Source organism: Cebus imitator, unplaced genomic scaffold, assembly GCF_001604975.1.
Source record: "Cebus imitator isolate Cc_AM_T3 unplaced genomic scaffold, Cebus_imitator-1.0 Scaffold705, whole genome shotgun sequence".
Classification (NCBI taxonomy): domain Eukaryota; kingdom Metazoa; phylum Chordata; class Mammalia; order Primates; family Cebidae; genus Cebus; species Cebus imitator.
Window position 1 is genome coordinate 597875 of NW_016108020.1, and position 15697 is coordinate 613571.

Consider the following 15697-nt stretch of genomic DNA (forward strand, 5'->3'; position numbering starts at 1 on the left):
CATACATGACACAAACAAATGGAAATGCAGCCCATGCTCATGGATGGATAGAATCAATATTTTGAAAATAACCATACTGCTAAAAGCAATCTACGCATTCAATGCAATTCCCATCAAAATACCACCATCATTATTGATACAGCTAGGAAAAACAATCCCCAAATTTGTATGGTACCAAAAAAGGGTCCAGATAGCCAAACAAGACTAAGCAAAAAGAATAAAGATGGAGGCATCACACTGCCCGACTTCAAACTATACTATAAGGCCATACTCACCAAAAGAGCATAATACTGGTATAAATCGGGCACATGGACCAATGGAACAGAATAAACAGCCCAGAGATAAAGCCAAAAACTTATGGCCAACTGATCTTTGACAAAGCAAATAAAAAGATAAAGTGGGGAAAAGGACACCCTATTCAACAAATGGTGTTGGGATAATTGGCAAGCCACATGTAGAAGAATGAAACTAGAGCCTCATCGTTCACCTTATATAAAAAGCAACTCAGGTTTAATGAAAGGCTTATGTTGAAGACCTGAAATCCTAAAAATTCTAGAAGGCATATTGGCAAAACCCTTCTAGACATTGGCTTAGGCAAGACTTCATGACCAAGAACCCCAAAGCAAATACAACAAAAACAAAGATAAATAGATCAGACTTAAACTAAAAAGCTTCTGCCCAGAAAAATAATCAGCACAGTAAACAGACAACCCACAGAAAGAGAAAAATCTTCACAAACTATGCATCTGACAAAGGACTAATATCCAGAATATACAAGGACCTTAAACAAATCAGCAAGAAAAAAAAAGAATGATTCCATCAAAAAGTGGACTAAGGACATGAATAGAATATTTCCAAAAGAAGATATACAAATGGCCAACAAACATGAAAAAATGCTCAATGTCACTAATGATCAGGGAATTGCAAATGAAAACCACAGTGTGATATCACTATACTCCTGGAAGAATGGTCATATTTTAAAAATAAAAAATTAATAGATGTTGGCATGGATGTGGTGAAAATACAACACTTTTGCACTGCTAGTGGGAATGTAAACTACTAAAACCAGTATGGAAAGCTGTATGGAGATTCCTTAAAGAACAAAATGTAGACCTACCATTTGATCCGATAATTCCACTACTGGGTATCTACCCAGAGAAGAAGTCATTATATGAAAAATACACTTGCACATGCATGTTTGTAGCAGCACAATTCGTGATTGAAAAAATATGAAACCAGTTCAAATGCCCATCAATCAACAAATCGTTAAAGAAAAAGTTATACACACACACACACACACACACACACACACACACACACACACCATGGAATATTACTCAGTCATAAACAGGAATGAAACAATGGCATTCACAGCAACCTGGATGGAGTTGGATACCATTATTGTAAGTGAAGTAACTCAGGAACGGAAAAGCAAACATCATACACTCTCAGTTATAAGTGTGAGCTAAGCTATGAGGACACAAAAGCATAAGAATGACACAATAGACTTTGGGGACTCAGGGGAAGGGTGAGAGGGTGGTGAAGGATAAAAGACTACATACTGGGTACATAGTACACTGTTTGGCTGATGGGTGCACCAAAATCTCAGGAATCCCTACTAAATAATTTATTCATATATGCAAACACCACTTATTCCTCAAAAACCTATTGAATAAAAAAGTGTGTGTGCATGCATACACACACACACACACACAGATATATATATATATATATATATATATATATATATATATATATATATATATATATATATATATATATAATTGCATACATGTAAATAAGAGAAAAGGGACCTAACAGGTAGTGAGCACCTATTGTTGGCCACACTCTGCTGGGTACTTCACAGAAAGAGAAAAATTACCGCAAATTATGCATCTGACAAAGGGCTAATATCTAGAATCTACAAGGAACTCAAACAAATCAGCAAGAAAAAACAAAACAAGCGATTTCATCAAAAAGTGGACTAAGGACATGAATAGAATATTCTCAAAAGAAGATATACAAATGGCCAACAAACACACCCAAAAACCTATTTAAAAAAGTATATGTATATCTATATCTATATCTATATCTATATATCTATATATATATATATCTATATATCAGAAAACTACTAGCTGAACTGAAATATAAATAAAAATGAAAAACTTCATTCATATATAAAATGTTCTTTTAAATTTGGTTTATATATGAAAATGGTGTCTTCTTTTAAATTTTGCTTCTGTGCAAAACAATTTTTAATTAGAAACTTTAAGGATACTACTACTTAACTTCTTATTAATTTAATTAACTTTTTATATTTGGTGAGTATATTTAAGTTGACACAATATTAATTTAGTGAAATTTAGTGTGAAAATATATTAGACTGGAAAACAAAAGACATGCATTCTAGGTTTGGTTCTGCCACTAAGTTGCTGTGTGGCCTGTGTGGAGCATCTGACTTCTTTGGGTTGCAGTGTTTCTCTCAGTAAATATAGGCCATTCCTTCTCTAGTATTCTTTCTAAGAGCTAGAAAAAGCATAGCATTGTAGAGAGACAAACTTGAGTTTGTCTTAGTATTTCACCAGTCCCTCTTGAATGACTTTCACCTCAAGACTGAGCTACTGGATCTATAAAATGGGAAGAATAATATACATCATGCTAAATGTTTGTTAGAATTAAATGAGATTTTATAGGTAAAGTACCCAGCAGAGTGTGGCCAACAATAGATGCTCACTACCTGTTAGGTCCCTTTTCTCTTATTTATGAGTATGCAATAAAATGACTGAACACAACTAGTAGGAATAATGATAGTTGCTATGCAGTGTACGTGTCTTCATTCTTTTAAATTATAACCAACCTGACAGTTTGTACACCTGATATGGAGGAAAAACATTCTTATATAATTGTTAATTTTTATAGGTTAGAGAGCTATGAGGTAATAATCAAAATTTCTTAGAATACAAAATACAAAAGGAAATATATTGAAGTCTTAGTTTATTTATTCTTTCTGGAAAACCTATATTCCTTTGGAAGGTTAGATAGCCTTTACAAGAATAATAATACTCTTACTTATATCTGGGGTTGCTGTTTTGATGTTTGTTATCTCATTTAAGCCTATCCCAGTGTCTGACATATAATTGGAATATAACAAATGTTTACTGAATAAGTTACTCTCTGCAATATTTTATAAAGGTAAGCACCATGGACATTACTATCATAATTTATCCTTTGAAGAAACTGAGCTTCAGAAAAGAGATCAATTAATGAACCCAAAGTCACAGGGCAAGTTAGAAACTGAAACTAAGATCTCGGAATTCTGACTGTTTCTCTACTCTTCACTGGACTTCATCATGTAGTCTGATTAAAGTTACTTAGCTCTTGCCTGTCTGTCCATTCTTCATCTGTAAAATAGTATCTTTATTGTTCAAAAAAAGGCTTCACATAGTTATTAGATAAGTGTAAGGCTTTCCGACCCTCTCTTTTTCCCCTTATGGAAAGCCAGTGAGGAGAAATGCTTCTTACTGCAATGTATCAATTGCTAATTTAGGTTTCTGGCAAGCCAGTAGAAGAAAAAAATGCCTAGAAGGAGAGCAGAACTGGAGAGGAGGAAGAAGGAGAGTATTCAAAGGCTGCCAGGACCACCAGTTTCTGGCATTTTCCATGCCAGGAATTTTATTTTCTGTACTTTGTATCATAATTATTAAGAAGTTATTGGAACATATTAACATATTCCATTAAAGTACTGTTACATCTTAAGTGTGATTTTGTTTTGACTTGGCTTTGATTGGTCTTCTCCCAATTTCTTCAAACACATGTTTTATTTTATAGCAGAAGATGGCACTAAAATTAGAAGTTGAATATGGAAATTTCCTTTGGTATTTACCTGTTTGGGAGTTCCTTTAATTTACTGGTGTTCAGCTAGCTTTTCTTCTAACAATCAGAACTTCACTGGCAGTGCAGTTGGTTCACTTGCAGCCTATTATGTGGTATCTGTGGTGTAACTGACAGGAAAAACGCAATGTGAAAGACTAAGAAAATCAGTGAACTCAGCTATATCATTTCAGACATTCTGTTCTTTGTGGCTGTAAAATTTCATGCTTTCTTTTTCTCATGTGAAATTTAGGTTGCCAGATGTCTTGTGCACACATGGCCATTCTGTTTCTGTGCTGTATTCCATTTTCATCTGTATTGGAATACATACTAGTACATTTGAGCCAAGTCAGATGCGTTTAGTTGACTACCGTTAGCATTTGTTACCTATCCCCACTTCTCCACAGACCTAGTTTGAATATGTTCCATATTCTCCAGACTAAAACCCTTCACCAAACTTTCTCACACATCTGAATCACTTTGAGGCAAAATAATAACTGAGGTGAGATCCTGTTAGTCATGTTAAATGATGATGGCAATTGTTACCTGCAGACATTGAAATTTAGTTAGAGGCCAGTATGGTTTGACCTTTTAACTTTCAATTATTTTTACTTAGAAAACATATAAATGAATAAGACGACTGTCTGTGAGTTTTAATTTTTAAGTTATTTTTACTGATGGGAACACACAGATTAGTCGTGCTGACCTGTTTTCTCTATGTTGTGTTAAATAGATTTAGAAAACAAAAAAGCTCAGACCAATTACAGTAAGTTATCATCTAGTTGACATGTCCCAAGAAGAAATTGGCATTTTAGATGATAAAGTATTCTGGAAGAGTGCTGTTATATGTGCCAAAGCTTTGATTGTAGAAATACTGAAAACTACTTAATACAATAATTATATAAATCCTAATTGAATCTTTCTTTGATTGACAATAAAGAGTACCTGACATATAGGAGGTACTTACCAGGTATAGATGTTTGTGAAGTTGAAATAAATTGAAACAGGTATTTTAGTATTTTCAAGATTCTTGGGGTCACTTTAACAAAGATAAATTATTATAGTGATATATTTTATTTGTACAGCTTTGTCAATTTTCATAATGCTTTTTTATAATGACTTTTTCATTTGATGCTTTTGCTAACTTTGCTGGGTAGAGAAAGCAAGGATTATTATCTTAATTTATTAAATGAAATAGGTTGTACAGCTAGTAAATGGCAAACCTAGGAGTTTAATCTTAATATCTTGATCCCTACTGTTTTGATCCCTATATTGTTCATGTCATTCAATATTTGATATCTAGTAGAATGTTAGATATCAAAGTTTACTGGAGTAAGAATTTTAAAAATTATTTATTCCTATAAAACCTTTTAAAAACAGACTTATACAAGTACTTTATGAACTGAGACACATGTAAATCCTTCTACAAAGTGACCATAACTATTGCTGGCACATTTTAATATCATAAATTACAAAATATTTGTTTAAAAAAGCAAACCAGAAAGGGAGAATACAAAAACACATAGACATCATTTTCCTCTTAAAATGTAAACTTAGAAAAGTTAGCTAAAGAGGGAACTGTTTTCATCTGTGCCAAGTATTACAGAATTTTTTTTTAAAACTTCATTCAGAGACTCTTCAATGTTTGAAACCGATGAGGTCCAAATGAAAAGGTAGTTTCTTATTATTCATGATCTTTCATCCATTATTAGATTGTAAAATTATTGATGGTAGGGTTGTTGTCCTGCATATTTTTATGCGTACTTCAGTGTCTTGCTCACAGTAAGCCCTTAAAATAAATACTTGATGAGAGTTGAGCTTAATTAACTTTTAATATTTTGCTTTTGATGGTTTGAACTCATCTATGTAAAGTCTAAGAAGATAGAATAGGCACAGGTTATCACTTACTTTCTTATCATTTTCCATATTCTTATAAAAGTATTAAAGTACAAACTAATCATGTTTCTTTCCTACTTAAAAACCTCTGAGTTTGTGAGATGGGGAAAGAGAAAGGGGCCAGCCTTCAATTTTTATGTTATAAAGTCCTGATACATATGAATTTGTTGAAATAAGTGTGCAGTATTTCATAGCAGGAGAGAAAAATATAATCAAATTTAAAACAGAGAAAAGAAAGAAAAACAAATATCTTAGTCTAAATCACTCATGGGATAAATTTGAACTCCTTAGCTATTAATAGATAGATAAGGTCTTTAACCTAAAGCTTCATCTCCCCACCTCCACCCTACACACACACACACGCACACACACACACACACACACACACACACACACACACACTCTTTTACTCTCCAGTGTCATAGAACTATCATTTCTGAAGACACCTTTCTTTTTCCCTCCAGCTTGATTTTTCATTTGCACTGCACTCAACCTAGGAAGCCTTGCCCTTCTTCTTGCTTCCAATGAGGTTTCCCCAGGAACCAGCTCAAAATGCACCACTTCAGTTCAAGCAGAATTAGTGTTCTCTCTTTCGTACATCACAGTGCTGCACTACACAACAGCTTCCCCTGTTAAATTGTGGTCAGAGCAAAAACAATGTCATGCTTTAGTTACATTTTCTTCCTTTCTGTCTCTCTTTTCCCTCTGTCTTGTGTCTGATGCATAGAAGGCATTGCATTATGCTTGTTGAATGAGTAAATTAATAAATGATTTAACAAATTAAAATCTTTTTCTAGGGTGCCAGTACTCATGTCTAGTGAATCAATATTATTAGGGTGGTTAATAGAGTAAAGGTCATTCATACTGAGAAGCAGTGTGGTAGATTGGATGAAACTCCAGCTTTGGAATGAGACAGATCAGAGTTTGTTTTTAGAATCTACCAATTCCTAGCAGTGTGACTTCTGGCAAGTAACCTTACTTCAGTGGACTTCAATCATTTGATTTGTATAATGGGCTAACAATATCTACATTGCAGACAGTTGAAAAGACCTAAGTGACCCAGCACAATATCTGGCAAAGAGCATGTGCTTATTACATGGAAATTGTTATTAGTCTTATGATCTTTTATGTTTCAGTTTAGTATATTTGTTGTCATCACAGAACTTAGCGTTTGGCTGTCCATGCTAGCTGTGTAATGCCTGCTAATTTTTTTGTTCTTGACCACATCTAAACCTCTTATGCTGTACTTTAAACACTGTCTACAGTATCTAACAGAATGGTAGCCACAGACTTGATTTTTAACTGTTGGGTTTGAATGGTGGATCATGGTGAAAAGAGGCCACTGGAGTTAAAAACAACAGGCAGGGACACAGAGAGCTGTTAAGTAACTTTCCCTTCTCTGGTCCGCAGCTCCTTAATCTGTAAAATTAAGATGAGGGCTTATTCTGTTTCAACATACAACATCTGTGATTCTGATTAGATAATTCTTCCTGTTTGTGAAATAAAGAATTGTCCTCTAATTAAATAAGCTACTGTAGCCAGATAGGAAAATGAAGGGTCCAGGTAGGTTGACCAACCGTCTCAGTTTGCCTAGCACTGCTTCAGTTTTAGTGCAGAAAACCCTACGTTCCATGACTCCTCTCAGTCCCAGGGGAAACAAACACAGTTGATCTTCCTAGGTCCAGGGTAATTTGACCAATAAGAAACATTTTTTTTCTTAGTGGTTGCTTAAAGTTTTTTTTTTTTTCTCTTGAATTCCACATTGACAAATAGTGTTTGGTTTTAGGAGTAAAGATGAGCAACTGAGTAGGAGAAAATGCAAGAAGAGCCTATAGTATACAAAGAAGCCCCTTTCCCTGATACTTAAATGTCCTAGAATCAGTCACCGTATCAAACCTTTTATGGACAAGACACTGTGTTACATTTAACTGTCCAGGGTAGAGATGTAGATTGTTCTATTCCTTCACCCAAGCTAAGTATTTATGTGTGTGGGTGGAATAGCGGAAATATAGGACATGAACCTAGGGAAATATACCTCACATACCACAAAGTAATTATAGTTCCAAAGTACATTTGAATGTTCAGGAAAGGAAGGGAAGGCCAATGAGGACTGGAAGAGGTGGAATTTAAGGCTGCAGAAGATTTACATGGGTTATGAAAGTGGCTGGGCAGACAATCCAAGGGGTGGTGCTGCTACATAATGTACAGGTCCTGTAGATATCTGTTCTGGACCCCCAACTCTCATGAAAAATACCCTGGAATCTGAAAGAGGTCTGAGCCATTTGGTACACAGAAGAAAAATTTCCAAGAAATGAAAAAGGAAGTTTGTTGGGTGATGACAGGGTCAGCAGAAGAATAAGGGAACTAGGGAAGTACTACCCAAATATAGGAAATGGAACTATTAGCTAAACTCTTTAGAAGTTTATGTTTTGAATTTTCCCCTCATTTTTAGGGGAAAACTTTAGGGTCACACTTAGTTCCCTGCTGCCACAATTTTGTTTAGCTTTCACCACACTGCATTAGGGAGGTTGCTGAAAGGGAAATGGCAAAGATTTTGGAGGCCAAACAAGTCTTCATCACTTACTAGCTGTGTGGCTTTGGGCAAGTGAATTAGCCTTGCTTGGATTCTGTTTGCTCATTGCTAAAACAGGAGCAAACTACTTCACTGCATTGTTCTGAGGAGTAATGAGTAACGAGATTCTTCTGAGGAGTAATGAGATGATTAATGTGTGTGAAATGCCTGACATTGTAGCTGAACATATTAATGGCTCAGTGAACAGTAAGCCCCTCCACTATTACCTTCTACGGTTATTTGATCATTTGTCTACATTTGTCTGAATAAGGGAAAGAGTCCTCTTCTAGCAGCCTCAACGAGAGAGGCTCCCAAGGGAAAGTTGAAGACGGAAAAAGCATTAGGGTCTGCTTAGACCATTTCTCAGATCTCACTTGGAGATTCTACCTCCTCCATCCTCTGCACCCTGGGTGTGTGTGTGTGTGTGTGCGTGTGTGTGTGTGAGAGAGAGAGAGAAAGAGATACGTGTGTAAGTCAAGACGGTAGTCCCTCTCAGGCATGTGAAGACATAAATTCCTTTCCCGGGCTTGACTTTCCATGTGTGTCATGCAGACATCATGGTTAAGCAGTGTAGGGCAACCTGTATGTGTAAGAAAGGTACAGTTGGCCACTAACACTCTTCATGTGTTAAAATCTGATTCCTGCCACCCTTCTGTGCATTAGGAAGAGCAGATTAATCTTTAGTTCTGAGAAAAATTTGCCTGCTGCAGGGAAAAAGAACTTGTTACTTTACTGAAAGGGCTGGGTTGCTGAAAAGGTCTCATTACCTGCTCCAGTGCACTTCTTTGGTTAAATTGTGAAGTCCAAGATGTTTGCCTTCAAAGCTGTTTAGTGTCTTTGTAGGTGCTCTTTTATTTTTGTAGAAATTTCCCTCTCTTCTTACCCTTCTCTTCAGCATCCCAACCCTCCTCTAAACCCTCTTCAAACTCCTCTCAATCTCCCCCAAACCCTCTTCTCAATCTTACCTCTACCTTTCCCTTAATCCCTCCATACCTCACTCACTTTCATCCCTAACCGTTCCCTACTTTCTCTATGTTACCCTCTACATCATTTCTCCATCATTTGCTGACCTATCACTATGCCTGGAATGCTTAGGAGCCTACCTAAACTTTGAACCTTTGCCAATTCCCTCTCTCCCTAACAATTTACTACTCTGTTATCTCTTCCTTTAGCTAAGCAAAGAAATAATTCAAAGAAAAGTAGAAATTGCTAATATTTATTATTTTTAAAATATCACTTATAAACTTATTTTCTTTATGTAAAAGATGTTGCTATTTTTGTGATATAGAAAATATTGATAAAAAAATAAAGTCGGTTCAACAGCTACACTTTTTCATTGTTAGTTTCTAGTATCTAATCTCATGCATATTGTTAGTATAAATTGTAATTAAAACAATCCCATGGGATGGAGGGTTCTGAGAGAGAGTCATGCAGATTTACCGAAAAAAAAAAAAGAAGCTCAAAGTCATCAGGTTCATTCCATCATCCAAGAGGCAGAGTCTTTGTACAGGTAGCCTTAGTTCATAGCAATAGGTTCAGTAGAAGACTCAAGGAGCAGCAAATGCTTATGACAGTTTAGGTAACAGAAGCCATGTTCCCAGAAGCAGTCTGTAGGACGTAGGATCTACCCAGCAACTATTTCATCACGATTTCTTCTATTCCACCTGTGCCTGCAGCAATTGTAGTGACAATAGTGTGATGGAAAGAACACAGAGTGGGTACTCCATTCTATATTTGGGTCATGTATCTCAAGCCAATGGATTCCAAGAATCAAAGGGTAGTGTGGTGTGTGAATAATGTCAAACTGGAGTTCTTCAACATAGTTTCCAATTTTAACTTTGACAGGCGGTGTTTCCTTGGTTATGGGCCCATTAATAAGCGGATGGCCATCAACAGTTTCCAGCATCAGAGGGAAGATATTATTGTGGATAGGCATCTTCTCTTGAAGAACCACAGTATGATCGATGCTGTTTCTGTAGGAACCCGAATCTACCATTGCTTGCTCAAAGAACTGTCATCTTCCCAGTCGGATTTCAACAGTAAGCCATATTGTATGAGACATGGATATTGGAAGAGAGGGGGATGCATATTTGTAGATTGGCACCCCTGGGGTCCCCCTTACTAGCAGGCCTCAATGTTTCCCACCTGCAGGGCTTGATGAGGCTTGACAGGACAATCTCTGGCAAAATGACCAGGATAACCGCAGTAGAGGCATAAGTGGCCTTTGCACCAACGGGCCAATTCAGCTTCACTGAGGTGTGGGCAGTTGATTGTAGCCTGCATAGGATAGTTTTCAGCTGGTGGACTCTCAGGCCCATCTTCCTCTTCAGAGGAGCTTTTCCTTAATGGATTGGGATCAGGCTTCTCTTCTAGGCTGATGCACTGAGTGAGGAGATCAGATAGGTTGGTGGCTGGACTTGTGTGAGACAGTTCATCTCGTATAGAACTGACAAGCCCTTCTTGAAATTGGATGCAGAGAGTACTTTCATCCCAGTTCAGCTCTTGAGCAATTGGGTGGAAGTGGGTTGTTACATGACCCTCCCCTTGGCAGAGTTGACAGATCCAGTGGTTGGCATCTTCCATGTTTTCTGGATTATCAAAAGTATCCTGGAGCACATGTATGAAACTTTCAAATTGCTCTGGTAAGGGCCTTTGGATATCTGGTAAGGGCTGGAACTAACATCCTCCCTTACCTGAGAAGCAGTTGCCAACAAAGTTCACCAGGGCTGCTTCAGTGGGATATACGTGCCCTCTGACTCTCATGTAACTACTATTCAATTTAACAAGGAACTCAGAAAGCTTCTGAGAATCTTCATTGAAGGTTAAATGGCGTTCCAGGGAGAAAGCTGCAGCCTCGAACCCAGTGGGGGCCTGTGGAAACTCTGAAGCTGCTAATGTATCCACAACTATTAGACCCTCCAGGGACTCCTGGACTGCTGAGAGTTCTAGGAATTTCTGGGCATTTGAAGGCTCCAGAGGCTCCTGGGGAAGTGGAAACTCAAGGAACTCTAGCTGTGCTGCAGTCTCCTGGTATTCTGATGCCTCCTGGGGCTTCTCAACATTTAGGGGATCCTGAGTTTCTGAATTCTTGAGCTCATGGGCTGATGTGGCATCCTGGCTGTCTGCAGGCCCCTGGACCTCTAATACTGCTGGGATCTCATGGGCCATTGGAGGTTTCTGGGACTTCTGGGTTGCTGGGGGCTCCAGGGACTCTGGGCCTGCTGGGGCCTCCTGGAACTCCCAGGCTGCTGGGGGGATCCCAGGGTGGAAGCTCCTGTAGCTCTGAAAGCTTCTGGGGCTCTTTGAGCTCTGGGGTCTTTTGGACCTCCTGGCTGCTGGGAAATTCAGGTGCTTTAGGGGGTTCTGGGGCTCCTGGGCCTCTGAGGACTTTTGGAGTAGGTCATCCTCCTTGGCTCCTTAGGACTTCTAGAGCTCTGGGATCTGGGCCTGGAAGGCAGCATTTTCTTCCATCAGCCACTGCACTTGAGCATGTGGAATTTCATTCTCCAATTTTAGAGCAATATAGGAGTCTGCTAAGTCCTCCACCATCTTTTGAGGAAATGGGTATGATTCGACAATATGCTACCAAGAGAGATTGGATGGGCGTTTGTGAGATCTTTCCTGAAAGCTGCTTACAGGTAGATGTCAGGCTCAGTGAGTTTTCCAAGGGGTAGGGATTTGGGCCCCTCCAAAGCTGATTTCCAAGAGGTCACTGGGAGCCTCCAGAGCTCAGCAAGGAGGAGCATCCGGAGCTCAGTAAGGGGAGGTGTCAGATACACTGTGAAGAGAGTGAGAGCTGAGGATCAGAAACTGTGGAGAGCACACATTCAACATAAATCAGAACAAAATCTGCCCAACAATGCTGGGGTTCTTTTACCACAGGCTCATGTTCATGAGCTGGGGCATATATGCTGGATCTGACTCCATGACATTTTAAGAACAGGACCTATCCCAGACTGTGCATATCATTTTGCGTTCATCCTTTGAAAGTTAACATATATAATCAAAAGCAACTTTTTCATATTATTTTCTGTTTTATATAGTCTTTAATTTTGAATGTCTGCCTAATATCCCAATGTAACATTTGGATTTTAACAGCTGCTTTCAGTGACTAAATCAAGTGTTTGAGCAATGTGGGAATTTTAGGCTCTGTGGTGAGCCAACCCAAGAGATATTTTTGGGTGACTAGGGTAGGAAGTAGGAGGGAGCTCTTTCTGACACCTCAGAAATCATACCACAAAAGTAACCACACAAGACCAGCCTCAGGAGAAAACGAACAAAAGTTAACTAAATATATATATGCCCTTAGCAAACACATGCATATTATTTATAAAATGCCTCAAAATAGTTAAGAAAATAATCTTTATAAATGTACGTTACCATTCAGAGGCTTAGTCCAGAAGCTTGGCTGTCTGCATACCCATTGCTGAAGAGGGAAGTGTGTAAAAGCCTGTGGAGGCTTGCCTTTTCTGCACACATTGAACTCAAGCAAACACACCAACTCCCAGAATACATTCCAAATCTCCTTTGTAACATAGCTTTTTAAAGTGTGGAAGAGTTTTTTGACAGTACCTCACAGTTCAGAGCTGCAAGGCAAGTAGCATGCTGTGCTGATGTGAAGCAGCTTTATATACTCAGTCCTTGGTTACTTTAATGAATATTTGGCCAGGAAATTAGGATTAATACCACTGCCCTTGTGAAAAGTTGCAAATATTTTTGAATGACCACAGTGGTTTGGGATGTGATTTTTTATGTCTGTCTCATGTAACCTACTTTTACTCTTTCCACATTAGACCGTTTGTTTACTTCTCACTCAGGGAACAGACTGCAAACCCTCAGCCCCTTCCCTCGCTTACCTATTCAGTCCCTAGGGTTTTTCTTTGCAATGTTTTCTTGGAAAATTTAACATGGACAAATCTAGAAAAGGTATAAAAGGGTACAAAAGTCAGGGAGGCCAACTCTGTTGATGGGTACTAATAACAGTCTTACAGAGTCCCTGGCTCTTTCTGAAAGTCCTGGACCAAGGATCTCATGCTTCCCTGAACTGATCAGGTGTCACAGGTAGCACTCAGCAAGTCCACTAAGGACTGGCCTCTTGTGAAGTGACCCTGATCAGAATCTCACTTTTGGGTATGTGACATGTGGCCATTTTAGGCAAGGCTTAGGGCAACTATTTTGACCTTAAGTAAGCAGTGGGGTTGAGGATTGCATTTGGCCATTTCAAATCACACATCGTGTCAACCATGGTCCTAAGTCTCCTTTACAAATGGTCGGTTCTGCATTAGTCAGTATAATGGGATAAACCCTGGTGATGGCATAGTCCCAAACTCTAGCAAATTGACAGACTGGGCTACCTGAATCTGAATGCAGAGGCTTTGAAAGTAAAAGCAAAATCTTTTGCAAATCAAGTTTATTCTCTCCTTATCTTTCAAAGTTTTATATTTCTAGAAACACAACACATATACAACCATCAGCAGGGATGATGTGTTATATTTATGTGAATTTTTCAGATAACCGATGCCTTCCTGCTATCCAAGATGACAAAATGCACAGTTAACATTTATTCTATCCAGCAGGAAAAGAGAGCTTCTAACACCTGAATTTGTAGTGAGCTTAGATAGGGAACAACTATTAATTGAAACTTTGTCCTAATGCTTAGTAATTTCTGTAACAATAAGTTTGAAGGTTCAGTACTGGACATCAAGTTGACATTTAATAAATAGCATTTCAATTTAAAAAAATCAGAGAAGTATTTATAGCATACGTTATACCTCTTCATCCATTCTTAAGAAATGATTTTGTATATAATTTAATCTAGATTTAATGGTTTGAAGTCATACTTACCCAAACCAGCTAGTTTACCCTGTTGTAACACAATGTTGCCCTCTGAAAGCTACTGAGAGGTATAAAGTGCTCTGTCTTCAAATTAAAAACTTGTGAATTACTACGCTTCTCAACTTCTTGTATTTTCTTTTCCTTTAAATTTCTCTACTCTTTTGCAATCAAGTTGTAACATAGCCCTTCAAGTTATTGCCTATATGTTTGTCTTTACTTACTCCATACAAATTTGGCAAATTACTTTATCCTTCTGATATTTAGAATCTAATCCTTAGTTTATGAAACTGTAAAATGAAGCTATTAACATTATTTGACTTTATAGGGTTGTCAAACATTTAGTGAAATAATGTGTGAAAAGAGGCTTAGCACAGTGTCTGGCAGCTAATAACACCCAATAAAAGTTAATAATAACAATAATAAGCTGTAGCAGCAGTAATCTCATTTTAATTTATTCTTTTTAATCATCTGTGAATTGAGAAACTAAATAGGTAAACTAAATAGGTACTAGAGTTGTGTAGAGGCTGAGCAAGCTTTCTCATACTAAAAAATCTACAGTGCATTGACTTTTAGCATTGATTTTTTCACCACTTTTATCTTTTCTGCCTTGCTGGTTTATGGATGGTTTAGTTTACCAAATAGTTCTCTAGAATCAGGACTGGAGGCACCTGAGCAGGAAGATTAGCTGATTAAAATTGGAATTGTGAAGCAGCCAAGATAGATGTTTTAACAGTCCATGGACTAAATAGACAGATGTTTTAAAAGTCCATGGACTGAAAAGTGCCTTGCCTACAGGCATATTTATTCAGTGCATAAACACAGAGAACTTCATTTCCCCAGCCCCCTACACTAAAGAGCAAAGATCAAATTCACCATCCTTAAGTACAAATTCAAACTGCCTAAACATTGACAATTATTAATTTCTGGGTAGAAAAAGGAACTACGCTGACTTTTGTCAAAATGCCTAAAGTGGTTTTAATATCCTGAACTAGTCAAGTGAAAATAGGAAAGTAAGAATAAGAAAGTAATCACATCCAAATTTTCATCATGTTTCCCTTACGCTGTAATCCTTCTTCATACATTCACGACATGATGGAATTTATGGATTATTTAAAATGGTCATGAAAAAATTTTAAGTAAATAATGTTTTGTTAACTGTGCAAATGAATATTTCAGGAAGAAAAGAGACAAATATGCTCATTTAACAGATATAAAAAGACTACACACTAATAAGAAATATTCAGGCTCAGATATGTTAATAAGCTGCATATGTTGATTGTTAGCTTAGGGAGAAAAGGAAAGAAAAGGTTGAATGCAATGCAGTTCTACTTTGTACATTCCACTGACTCATAATTTTCTTTTGTTGGCAAATATACAAACTAAAAGTTTTAGGTCTCTGCCAGGGTCTTCCTCCCCTAAGCTGGCAGGGGTGCATCTTTGAGCAACTCCAGCTTCTGTCCCTCCATTTTCCCACCCTAGAAAGGAGTCAACTGGACAGATGACCCTACAGGTTTCTGGCAC

General features: G+C 37.7%; 1 protein-coding gene across 1 annotated transcript; it reads right to left on the reverse strand.

Moving 5' to 3' along the window:
* Positions 1-10462: 10462 nt before the first annotated feature.
* On the reverse strand, positions 10463-11890 carry RTL3 (retrotransposon Gag like 3). Its single transcript, XM_017518814.1, is given in 3 exon segments — positions 10463-11596; positions 11598-11671; positions 11674-11890. Coding segments are annotated over 3 exon segments (1425 nt in total).
* Positions 11891-15697: the final 3807 nt, after the last annotated feature.